The 12,665-nt window shown below is 55.2% G+C and overlaps 1 protein-coding gene across 1 annotated transcript in view; it reads left to right on the top strand.

The window, feature by feature from the left end:
* The window catches only part of SLC7A5 (solute carrier family 7 member 5), a 36,989-nt gene that overhangs the window by 21,090 nt on the left and 3,234 nt on the right, over positions 1–12,665 (top strand). The window contains exons 3-8 of the mRNA XM_053271126.1: positions 6,017–6,122; positions 7,076–7,120; positions 9,141–9,264; positions 9,963–10,066; positions 10,733–10,829; positions 11,698–11,847. Of these exons, the coding sequence (XP_053127101.1) occupies positions 6,017–6,122; positions 7,076–7,120; positions 9,141–9,264; positions 9,963–10,066; positions 10,733–10,829; positions 11,698–11,847 (626 nt within the window). The remainder of the gene's footprint in view (positions 1–6,016; positions 6,123–7,075; positions 7,121–9,140; positions 9,265–9,962; positions 10,067–10,732; positions 10,830–11,697; positions 11,848–12,665) is intronic.

Below are 12,665 nucleotides of genomic sequence, written 5' to 3'. Positions count from 1 at the left end.
AGAGCTGCTTTCTTGCCCTCTTCCTGTAATGCGCAGTTGAACCCCAAATAGGCACACCACGCTGTCACCAAGCATGCACTCTTTTTTAAAATTTCACACCTAGTGCTCCAATGGCATCTGCTTAACAAAAATGGTTTACTTCTCATTCTGTCACCCAAATAAAGGTGCCACAGATGGGGCACGTTTTTGGGTTGCAGAGATTTGAGTTCCCTTGCGTTAAACTTACAGTGGGGAGGAGGCATTCTTGGTAGCTGGGCCCCTTGGCCGCTCAAACGCCCGTGTGCTCAGTCAGCTTGCTCACCTCGGCACTCCATGCCCAACAGCCACTTTCACTTGTCTGGCGGCTCTAGGCCACCTCCAGCCTCCGAGGCAAGATGCCTCTGAATCCCAGCTGCAGGGGAGCAACCGCAGCAGCAGGAGAGAGGCCATGCCCTCACCCCCTGCCTGTGGGCTTCTCAGGGGCATCTGGTGGGCCACTGTGGGGAACAGGATGCTGGACTAGATGGGCCTCCCTGGGCCTGATCCAGCAGGGCTGTCCCTACGTTTTTATTATTAACATGGTCGAGCATAGGGAGGGGTGTGTGTGAATCCCGGTGCTTAACGGGCATGTGCGTTTGCACAGGTTGCAGACCTGAAAGCTCGCCCTTCAGGTGACGGTAGCATCCTGGCTTGGGCTGCTGGCGCCGTCATTAAACCCCCAAGAGCCACGGTCCAGCCAGAGAGGGCTGTGCCAAGCCTTCAGTTCCCCCTCCTTGGCAAACCTGAGCAGGCAGCCGGCTGCCCACATTCTCCAGTGTGCCTGCCTGGCTCCGGGGCACCAGCACCCGCCTTGTGCAGCTGGGCACGCCTGGCCCTCCAGGGCCTCCAACAGGGCTGTGATTAAGCCTGTCGTTAAAGGGCAGGCAGGCGGGCTGGAGGCCGTGGAGCGGAAGCCCGTGCAAACGTGGGGCTGGCTCTCTGAGGCCAAGCGCCTGACGGAGTCTTAAGCATTTGGCGTGCCCTGCAGGGTGTCGCTCTGTGTGGAGTTGAAAGTGCCGCCTTCGTGCTCTTTGCAGCAGCTGTAAACCAGCCTTCTGCTTCGCCTCTCATAGGAACATCGGCAGCTGCCATATCCTGAGTCAGGCCCTCGGTCCATCTAGCTCAGTATTGTCTTCACAGACTGGCAGCAGCATCTCCCAGTTTGCAGGCAGCTGCAAGCAGTTTGGGGTCCCTTCACACATAGGTTTTTTTTTATAATCCCAACCCCGTAACACTTTCCCATTTGGTCCTGGCAGCTTCATGCTCCGGGTGCAACGGGTAACGATTCCCCAGGCTCCGCGCAACCTCTCGTGGCGTCCCACTGAAATCAGGTGCAGAGCACGGAGATTGTTGGTGACTCCAAACGCTGGACGAAGCGCTTGGCTTCTGGCTCCCTCGCAAGCCACAAAAGAACCTTAACTGGCTTTTGCACATTTGGCCTGGGAGCCCAGTTGGCCGGCAAAGGCCTTCATCCTTTTAGCTGCACATTTCTGCAGCCGCAGATTAAACCTTCTGAGCCGCTCCAAGGCCAGAGGAATTAGGCTTATGGGGAAGCAAGTCAGACCTCCATGGGGCATTCTGTCACAGTGCCAGGGGTTCTCCAACGTGGGTCCCCAGACGTTATTGGACTACAGCTCCCATCATCCGCAGCCACAACACCCTTTGTGGCTGGGGGTGATGGGAGTTGTAGTCCAACCGCATCTGGGACTAGGCATGTGCACGAACCGGTTCGGCAGTCCTTTTATGGACCACCAAATCAGTTTGAAGGACCGGCGTTTCGGAAAGCCTGGCGGTGTGTGTGTGGGGGGTTACTTTTTAGGATCTCCCCCCACCGGCTCTGTGCTTAAAAACGGACCCGTGGGGCAGCAGTGTGCCTCCTTGCCATGTTTAAGCACAGCGCCGGTGGGGGAAATGCGGCCGGGGTGGATAAGAGCACCCTCCCCGGTCCTTAAAGGTAAGCGCTCCCACCGCCACCAAACTGGCCGCCGCTGGTGCTGTGCACATCCCTATCTGGGACCCAAGTTTGAGAACCTCCAACTTAATAGGTGCAGGCGAGGTGGGAAAAGCCCGAGCAGACAGAGTGATGCAAGAGGGGCCCAGAGAGGCCCTTGACTTGGTCCTCCTTGCTGAGGCAGAGTGAGGCACGCCACCGGGCGGGGAAGGCTCCCGTCTGATCCGGAGTGGGGCCGGAGCGCCCTTGGTTGAGGCGGCATCTGCCTCGCCTTTTCTGGGAATCCTCCCAGATGAGGTCTGCGGGCAGCGGGCGCTGGGCCTCCTTTCCCAGGCCCTGGGCTTGTACAGACACGGTGGGCTCTTCAGCCTGAGTTAATGATGCCCGTTGAGCCCAGCAGGGAAGGCAGAAATCTGGCAGCCGGAGTTGCGGCTGTCCTCTTGGCAATTTAATAATAGCGCTTCATGGATGTTTGTTAGCAAACTCCACTCACCCCTCCTAATCGGCAGGGAAGGGCGGCGGGGGTAGAATAATAATTGTCTGTCACAAAAGGGGAAGGGGAGGCAGGGTCCAGCCTGGTTTCCCCCTCCGGTCACACCCCAGTAGCTCTGGTGAGTTGCCTTATACCAAGCCAGGGGTGGGTCCATCGCGCTCAGGATTGTCCCCGCTGCCTGGCAGTGGCTTTCTGAGGATGCAGGCAGGAGTCTCTCCCAGCAGGGGCTCTGCCGCTGAGCTCTGGCCCCACCACCACAGGGGCCACGCCTAGGTCTCCCATCCAGGCACTGACCACACCAAGACCTCCTTAGCTCCGGCAAGGTGGCTGTGTCTCAGGTACGCTCAGACTAGGGGTGGCTGTGTCTCAGGTACGCTCAGACTAGTTTCGGCCCTCCTGCAGAGGCTGGGTTACAACTCCCATCATCTCTGACTGCTTGGCTGCTGTGGCTAGGGATGATGGGAGTTGTAGTCCAGCCACCGCTGGAGGGCGGGCCTTGTGCAGCAGCTCTGCCTTAGACCGTGCTCTGGGGATGACGCCGCTGCCGCATGCTCCTAGGATGGAGCCCCGAACTCTGCTCTTCAGTCTTGAGTTGGACGACCCAACCCCTGCTTTGCACGCAGGAGGTCCCGATCCCTGGCAGCATCTCCAGGTAGGACTGGGGAAAATGTCTTTGGCTAAAACTTTGCAGAGCTGTAGACAACATAGGAAACTGCCATATACTGAGTCAGACCAATGGTCTATCTAGCTCAGTATTGTCTTCACAGACTGGCAGCGGCTTCTCCAAGGTTGCAGGCAGGAATCTCTCTCAGCCTTGTCTTGGAACCAGGGAGGGAGCTTGAAACCTTCTGTTCTTCCCAGAGCGGCTTCATCCCCTGAGGGGAATCTCTTGCAGTGCTCACACACATCAAGTCTCCCATTCATATGCAACCAGGGCAGACCCTGCTTAGCTATGGGGACAAGTCACGTTTGCTACCAGAAGACCAGCTCTCCTCTCCTCTCCTCTCCTCTCCTCTCCTCTCCTCTCCTCTCTCAATTCTGAGCTTGATGGACCAAGGGTGGCATAAGGTTTGGCCCACGCATTCCCTGGAAATCCGATGCATTGGGGGCACCTGAGCCTGACTGTTCACAGCTCTCTTGGCCCCCCAGGAGCACCCACCCCCATTTCCCCCGGCCCCTGCACTCCTGAGACCAACCCTAGCCTTGTTTGGAATGCAAAACTCATGGGGCGTGTCGATACCCCCGGGGTGCCATTTTCTCCGCTCTCAACAGGGCTTGTGTGGGCTCATGCAGGTGCTCCTGTGGAAGCCGGAGGGTGGGGGCTGGCGCAAGGTGTCCACAGTCAGGATCCCAGACCTGTCCTCCCTCTTTGGCAAAGCGTTTCTTGGGAACCCGCTTTGGGGGCTTCTGCTCCGACTCGGACTCCGTCCTAATTAGGGATGCTGGCAGCGGCCTCCCTGTGCTGTAGTGGGTGGAATCAAAGCTGCTTTTGTTGGGCGTGCTCCCCCTTTCCTCCCTTTCCCCTCGCCCTCACTCTCCCCCCCCCATTCCTTCCTCATTGTGAATCGCTGGAATGCAGGGAGTCTGGGAGAGAAGGGCGAAGGGTTGAGCTCCACCGCAGAAGCCGTCCGCATGTGATCGGGTTCCCTGAGCTCTTAGCACCCTAAGACAAATCACATGGGAGGCGGCGAGGAGGTCAGATGGCTGCCCACGGCCTCCCCAGAGCCCTCTCTGCCCCTCCAGGCCCACCTGGGGCTCCCTCTTCAGAAGAAGGTCCCTCCCCCCCCCCCCCCCGGCCAGGAAACGAGATCGGGGCCTCTTCCTCCCCACATTGTCCCAGGGCCTGGGTCTGGCCTTCAGATCAAAAGGCACCAGACGCCACTCCTACGGAGGCATCTTCTAAGTAAAATAAATTTGTGGAAGTGTCTTCAGCAGACGTACAATGGGAGACCCCCGCCCCTGACTCTTCTGTTCTCCTTTGAGAGCCGATACACAACAGGAACTCCAAACTCGAGCCCTTCCCACCATTCAGGGGGACGTGAGGGATGGAGGGTTCCTCGGGGCAGCCGGGAACAGGAGGCCTCCGTGCGTCCTCACCCACCGGAACTGGTCCTGGGAACTCTGAGCTGGGACTCTCCGCGCGTCTCTGTGCCTCTCCTCCCCATTCCCACGGCTCCTACAGCCCTGGCTTTGGGCGCTGAAGGGCTGAGGGTTGGTTCTGAAAGGCGTCCCCTGCTCTGCTGGGAGGAACTGGCTTTTTTTTAGAGAAGGGATCGCTGCCCGGTGGGCTGTTCGGATCAGAAATGGGTGCTGCCGAGCGAAGGTGTTAGCAGGCATTGAGACAAGCAAGTGGGGCTCACGTTTGAGTCGCCCCCCAACCTGCTTCATGCACCTGACTGGGCAGCCGCATTCCTCCTAAGCTAGATGAGCAGTGCCCAGCTAGGCTCCCCAGATGCTGTTAGACTACAACGAGATCACTAGATATGTGAAAGTCTGGGGTGGGGGGCCCAGGAAAAACTGGGGGGACAACATGGGTTTGGGTTTTTGTCTTTGTCTTGGTATTTTCCAAAAATTTCCAGGTTTTTCTTTTTCTTTTTTTGCAGCGGGCGGGGAGGGATGACTAAGGAAAAAAACCAAAATTTTCAGGTTTGGGGCTTGTTTGTTCCCCTCTGCCTTCTTTAAATGCACAGGAGAGGAGTGGAGGGAGTGTGGTGTTTGTGTGCCCCTGGGGAAAGGGGGTGTTGTCTGGGGAAAGAGATGGGGTGCTTGCTGCGGAGTGGCATTTGGTGAGGTGCTGTGCAAGTGCGGGGGGGTGCGGTTGGCCCCAGATCTTAACGCCATTAATGCTTGCCCCACGGTGAGGCTTACAGCCTGCTTGTGCGAATGCACTGGGGCCCAGTTCGATGAATCTGTACCCACCGCAAAGCGGCGGCCGTGTGGCTGGGTTAAGCTGGCCCCGATGCTGCTCATGTGTATCGTGTTCCTTCTCTTGTGAGGGAGCAATGGGGGCGAATGCCTCGTGTGCTGAAGCGAGCGTGCTCAGCCACCCATTGCACCCCTGAAGGGCCACCTGTGAGCCATCCTTGTCGTGCCAGTTGGGAGGTCGGTAGCACCCGCCCACCCTGCACGCCGGGACCGGGTCTTCTCGGAGCTGGGTTGCTTGGGAAGGCAACCCAAAGCGGGCAGCAGACTCCAGCCAAGGAAACTTGAGGTTGGATTGAGACCTGATGCCGCTGTGTGAATCGGCCTCTTTGACCTGGGGTTGCGTCCCCTGCTTCCCACCCACACAATTCCTCCCTGGGACCCGGCTCCTCCTCCAGGGCTTGGCCGAGCTGGGCAGCCCCTCGTGACCACCTCTGCCCGAGGGCAGTGGGCGCTGGAGCCGTGCGAGGGTGTTGAGAACTTCCTCGCGGGAAGAATCCCAGGGCTCTTTCTGCTCGGGGTGTGAGTGTGTGGAAGCTGTACTTCTCTGGCTGCTCCTGCCACACTGGGGCGCCCCTCCAGCTCTGGGGAGGCCCTGACTGGCTTGTCCTTCTCTGCTTCGTCCCATGCAGGCGAGGTGTCCAATCTCAGCCCGGAGCACTCCTTCGAAGGCACGAAAATGGAAGTCGGGAACATTGTCCTCGCTCTGTACAGCGGCCTCTTTGCCTACGGAGGCTGGTAAGAAGTCTGCGTCCAGAGCTTTCCTGGGCACCAAAGGGAGAGTCCGGGCACGTTGCTTCAGATTTCTGCCTTGCGGGCAGATGGGCGCTGAGTCCAAAGGGAGAAAGAGAGGAGGGGATCCCAACCGGCAGCCCTCCAGATGTTGATGAACTACAACTCCCATCACCCCCACAGTTAAATTGTAGCAGGGGTGATGGGAGTTGTAGTTTGGCAACATCTGGAGGGCCGCTGGTTGGGAACCCCTGCGCGAGTGCAGTGAAAAGGTGGCTGCCCCGAAAGGCAAAGACTCTCTTGGCATCAGCATTGCGCTACAGAGACAATCGCCGTTGGGTTCTCCCTTAGCGGGAGGCATCGGAAAATTGCATCCTTCCCCCCCACTTGGCACCCCTGCTGTGGCAAGTGTCCAAGGCGAGGAGGATGCAGCCCCCGCTTCGAGCTGGGGAGGAGAGTGGAACATTGCATGGGGCTCGTGTTCCTGCCACGTGAATCCCGGGCCCACGCCAGGCATGGAGGCCGGAGCTCAGAGGACACACTGTGCACGCTGGTGGTCCATATCCATGGCTTCTCCAGGTGGGGCTGGGAGAGGCCCCTGCCTGAAGCCTCTGAGAACTGCTGCCAGTCAGTGTTGGTAATACTGAGTCGGCAGACAGATGGCCTGACTCAGTTGGTAAGGCGCTGCAGTTGCCTTGAGCTTCAGAGAGGCCATTTCACTTCTGCAGGTGATGGCGGCCAGAGCTGGTCCCTAACTGAATCGGTGGGCAGTTGTGGGTTTTGCCCTACAGAAGGAATACTGGCCAGTGTGCCCGTTCTTTTGTAAGCCCTGATAGTGTTGCCTCTCCCACCCCCAAACCCAGCTGCCTCTAGGGGCAGAGTGCCTTGTTTACCCCACAACACTCCATATTGTAACCCACATCGCCTTTCCTGCCTCTTTCTTTTTTCTGAAAATGCAGGAATTACTTGAATTTCGTCACAGAAGAGATGATTAATCCTTACAGGTAGGTTTATGCCTCGGCCCTACTCTTGGACGATGTGTTGGGAAGCTCCTTGCTTGGTGCGCTTTAAAAGTCTTCTCCATCTATTGTGGCTGGACTACAACTCCTATCATCCCTAGCCATTGCAGCCATGGATGTGGGGAGTTGTAGTCCAACAACATCTGGGCACCCACGTTTGGGAACCCCTGTAGGAACAGATCGTTTTTCTTCCCTTTCCCTTAGTCTGTGTTCGGGATGTGCACAGAACTGGTTCGGGGGCCCTTTATGGGTTCAGCCGGTTCAAACGACTGCCGGTTCTGCTGGTTTGAAGGGGTGTGTGTGTTGGGGGGGGGGACTATTGACTTTAAGGGTGGGGGAGGGTGCACTTACCCCTCCCTCCACTCTACCCCCGCCGGTGCTCCATTGAAAACCGGTCCGGCGGGGCAGCCGTGAACCTCCCTGCCACGCCCCGTCTCCTCATTGGACTAGAAGTAAGCGGAAGTACTCAGCTTGCATACCCAGCGTGGGTGCGAGTGAGTGCGATGTGCCTGATGTGCTCACATTCGCCGGGTACTTCCGCTTACTTCCGGTCCGATGAGGAGACGGACTGGTTTTCAATGGAGTGCCGGCGGTGGGGAAGCGGAGGGAAGGGTAAGTGCACCCCCCCCGCCGCCCTTAAAGTCTCCCCCCACCCCTGCCGCCGCCGCCTTTAAACTTCCCCTGCCCGGTTCCGGGCACATCCCTCGTCTGCGTGTGGAAGGTCTTGTTCCTTCGGCCTTTGGTGGATTTGCCGGAGAGCTCTTCAACATTTTGCGGAAAGGTCTTTTGGGACTGATGGGCGGCAGCCGTCAAGCCTACGCTCCAGTTCCCTCCCCAGGCCTCACCCCAGGAAGGCACAATCTGTCCGAGGAAGTTTTCGCTTTCCCGGAGACGGTGCTCTCTCTCAGCACCCCAGAGCGTTTGGCGCAGACTACAAAGCCAGGCGGCTCAATGGGCCTGACCCGGACGCTTTAGAACTCCAAGAGGGTCTGTGCTGTGGCTGCCGTTAATTTGTGGACACAGCAGTGCCTCTTGCAACTTGCCAGTCTGGTGGCTGGTGACGTGTAACTTTACGGGAGTCTGTCTCTCTCTCTCTCTCTCTCTCTCTCATTATTGTGGGGTTGGGAAAGGCAAACCTGTCTTTGTACAGATTTCTCCGGCTCGTCGGGTCAGTCTGCCCGGTGGCCTTTGTGCTGCCTTGGGCCTGGCTAATCCCCTTGCAGCTAAAACCGCCTGCTTTCTGTGCAGGAATTGGGACATGTTCTTAATCCAGAGCTGGCTTTGCAGGGTTTAATCCTGCGGGCTGGCAAAAGGTGACCATGGGCCCTTTTGAATGAATCTGTCTTCAGGAGCAAGTGCAGTCTCTTGCTAGCCAAGTCACGGAGGGTTGGCGGTTTTTAATGAGCACTTCGAGTTGACTCCTGCTGAGTCTGACCATCTAGCTCTGTTTTGTCTACACTGACTGGCAGCTGCTCTCCAGAGTCTAATACTGCTGCTAGTCTGAGTAAATCAGGGCTGCCTACAACGTCTCTAATTCCTACCTACTTGTGCCTTGGGATGATGGGAGTTGTAGTCCAAAAGACGCTGGACAGCCAACGTTGAGCAGAAGATATTAAGTTTTATAGACCAATGGTCTGACTTATACCAAGATTTATATGTACGTGACTTGGGAGGCCATGAGAAAAAATAACTAGTCAAGTGCAACTGAGAAGAGGGACTAATATTCAGTGGAATGACATTTTGTTTACCAACCTTTGGGGAAACTACAGACTGGAGAATGGTTTTAGAAAACATGGCGGCAGTTGCTTGAAAAAATTGTCCGGCTTGTTTATAACTTCACTTCTCTGTGTGGATTTCTCTGCTCTGCGTGTACAGAACAGCTGCAAATAGTAAAAAGAAACCACTGCAAGGGAAATGCCCGGGAGAGCAAAACAGTGAGACCTTAGCAGTGTCTGTGGAAATGCCAGCTGCATGCTAACGTAGATCCTGCTCTTTCCCCCTTCAGAAACCTGCCTCTCGCCATCATAATCTCCCTGCCCATTGTCACCCTGGTCTACGTGTTGACCAACCTTGCGTACTTCACGACTCTATCAGTGGATGAGATGCTGTCGTCTGAAGCCGTTGCCGTGGTAATGAGTCACTCGGAAATGGATGCTTGCCGTCTCGCTAATGATCCCCGCTCTTTTAAAAATGCCCCCGTGCGCAGGCTGGATCGGTCATGCTATCTCCGAGTTCCATCTCTCTGCCCTTAGCTGGCGCTGTCTTTTAAAAAAAAATTGTTTTCCATCAGAGGATGGAACAGGGTCTTGCGTAGCAGAGAGCTGGGATCACCCGGAAGATAGCCAGGCTGTGCACCGCTGAGAAGCCAGTTCTGGTTAGAAACGTGTATAGCCTCTTGCGTTCAGTTTCCAGTGTGGTGTCTCTTGGGAGAAGCACCCCGGCAGTATTGACGTGAGGAGATGATGATCGTTTAAAATATTTATATCCCACTGCTATTGCTTGGGGCAGCTTAACAACATTAATCAAATAGATACAATATATAGAACAATAAAGAAGTTCATAACAGAACAAGGCAACCAGTTTAATCTAGTACTACGATAATTAATTCAGCAAAATATATTGGCAAAACAAGTGAGAAAATGGTGATGATAGGGACAGCAGACAAGTAAATAAACACAGCAAAGCTTTTCAGAGCAGTTCAAGGTGCAGTTCATTTCAGTAATTTTCTTACCTAAAACAGCAAAAAATCAAAACGAATGGTGGGGGGGGAATTGCAGGCGTCTTCTGCGTGAATTTCTGAGTAGCTCTTCTCTTTGTTTGCTCATAGGATTTTGGAAACTACCACTTGGGGTTCATGTCCTGGATCATCCCTGTCTTTGTCGGTCTGTCGTGTTTTGGGTCTGTCAATGGGTCCCTCTTCACTTCGTCCAGGTATGTTTCTTGCTTTGTGGTTGAAACCACAAGATCTTCTGGGGTGACTGGAAATGACCGCTCAACTCTGCAACTGTGCTCACGTGAACAAAAGACAGACAGCAGTAAATACTTGGCCAGAACGAAGCATGGAGACGAAGCTGTAGCTTAGTTGTAGAGCACACCCACTTTGTAGGCAGAAGGCCCCCAGGTCCTAGGCCTGACGGCATCTCCAGGCAAGGCTGAGGAAGACCCTGGTCTAAACCCCTGGAGAGTTGCTGCCATTCAGTGCTAGATGTGCCAAGGGTGCAGCTTGGTAGGCCGCAGTTTTATTCCAGAGGACGTGCCTTAACTTCTGTGCTGCTCACGTATGCCGCCCACCCCCCGGAATGCCTTCCACACTTCTTCCCTAAAAAGAGGATTGTGTTCGGCCACCCTAAGCGAGACCTAAGCAGGACTCTCCTCTCTGTCTTTGGAGAGGCCGTGGGCCTTCTCTCTCTCTCTCTCTCTGGTGGACAGAGACAACCTGGAACAGGCTACAGTTCCTGGGTTTCTCCTCCTCCGTGGGCAACCTCAATGAAATCTCTGGCGCTGGAGCAGTTTGGGACTAAAATGCACGTAGAGCTGCTGGCCAGTGCTGGACGGTGTTTGAAGCGATTGACCTAACTGCCTGGCCTCTTTTCCTAGGTTGTTCTTTGTCGGTGCCCGTGAAGGCCATTTGCCGTCTGTCCTGTCCATGATTCACCCCAGGCTCCTCACTCCGTTGCCCTCCCTCATCTTCACAGTAAGGATGTCCGCGGGCATATGCAGAGCCTGTTCTTGAGAGGTTACAGCCTCGCATGCACATACCCCGTGGTAGCCTTGAGGCACGACACAGCACTGGTGCCGTGAACGTAAGACTGCAAGCATGCTTTTGAAAGAGCATGTGGAAGTGCTCCTTTTGGGTGCCAAAGTGAGCATCGAGTGTGTGGGATGCCATGAGTTTGGCTGGCAAAGGCTGCCCCCTGCCCCATTGTTTCCTTTCTCACCTATCCCACCCTCTTTGTGGCATTATTATGGCTGTGTCCCTCAAAGCAGGGAAAGGCGCATCCTACAAATCTACAGTGTGGCTGCATTTGGGATTTTGAGCATAGCCCTGCCTTTTCCACAGTTTCAAGGCGGCTTATATAAAAAACAGTAATGGAAATAATTCATGAAAGCAAAAAGAAACACTAAAGGAGCGTAACACGGGGTTGTCTTGTCTCTGAGAAGATATCGCAGAGCCATAAGAGGTGTGGAAAAGGGCGTCCACAGTCTGTCGGGGGGTTGGAGCACCTTCCCTAATGAGGGAAAGCCTACAATAGAGATTCCCATCCTTGAGTCCCCAGATGTAGTTTGACTGCAACTTCCATCATCCCCTGCCACAAAGGCCTTTGGCCACATATCCCTCCCCCCGACCTGTGGTTTTCTTGCGTGTTTTCATGTTGTCATGTAAACCATGGGCTTTCTTTGAATAGGAACTTGGTTTTAAGAGGTCTGATTTAAAATAAGGTTGGTTTTTGGGGAGGAAGTAGAATGATTTAAGAGGAAACAAGAATTCTTGGGGTCAGTGGCTAGTTTCCTTGGTGCCTCTTTCCCACTGGTTGGCTTCCTCCCCTCTTCCTCTCCTCCAGTGCATCATGACGCTGCTCTACGCCTTCTCCAACGACATCTTCTCCGTGATCAACTTCTTCAGCTTCTTCAACTGGCTGTGTGTGGCTCTGGCCATCATCGGCATGTTGTGGCTGCGGTACAAGAAGCCCGAGCTCGAGAGGCCGATTAAGGTGAGGGTGCCGCGGCGTCCGGCAGCGCGCCGGTCCTGTGCGCTCTAGAATGGCAGGGCGCTCCAAGATGCGTTGGCAGGGTAGACATCGAGGCAGCTTCTCAAGAGGGCGGAGGGCACTTGGGTCGCGGCTTAGGAATGTAGGGAGCTGCCTCGTGCCCAGTCAGACCTCTGGCCCATCTAGCTCAGCACTGGCTACAGGGACTGGCGGCGGACCTCCAAGGTTAGAGGCAAGAGTCTTCCTCAGCCCTCTCTGGAAATGCCAGGGATTGAACCTGGGATCTTCTGCATGCATGTCAAGGAGATGCTCTTTCCCTGAGCGATGGGCTTATTCCCGAAGGGGAATAGGTTACAGCACGCAGATGTAGTGACCCATCCAAATGCAAACCAAGATGGAGGCTGCTTAGCAAAGGGGGCAATTCATGCTCAAGACCAACTTACAAGACCAACTCTTCTCCTCTGTGCTCCACTACTGAGCTGCAGCCCTGTCCCCAAGATATTTTATTTTATTTTATTTTATTTTATTTTATTTTATTTTATTTCCCGCTCTTCCTCCAAGTCTCATGGCAGAATGGGGATTTGAACTCGGATCTCCCCGGTCCTAGTCCAGCACTCTAACCCCACCCCACAAGGAAGCCTGGGAATTGTAGTAGCGTGATGTGGCTACAGAGCCAAGAGACTAAATCCCATGCAAGGATGCCCATTACCCTCTCTCAGCCGCCATCCTCTGGAATGCCCTGCCACAGGAGGTGTGTTTGGCCCCTTTCCTAGTAACCTTTGGCTGCTGGTTAGAAACATGTTTTGTCTGTTGGGCTGGTG

This window comes from Hemicordylus capensis, chromosome 9, assembly GCF_027244095.1.
Source record: "Hemicordylus capensis ecotype Gifberg chromosome 9, rHemCap1.1.pri, whole genome shotgun sequence".
NCBI lineage: Eukaryota > Metazoa > Chordata > Lepidosauria > Squamata > Cordylidae > Hemicordylus > Hemicordylus capensis.
This window is presented reverse-complemented; position numbering and strand designations above follow the sequence as displayed.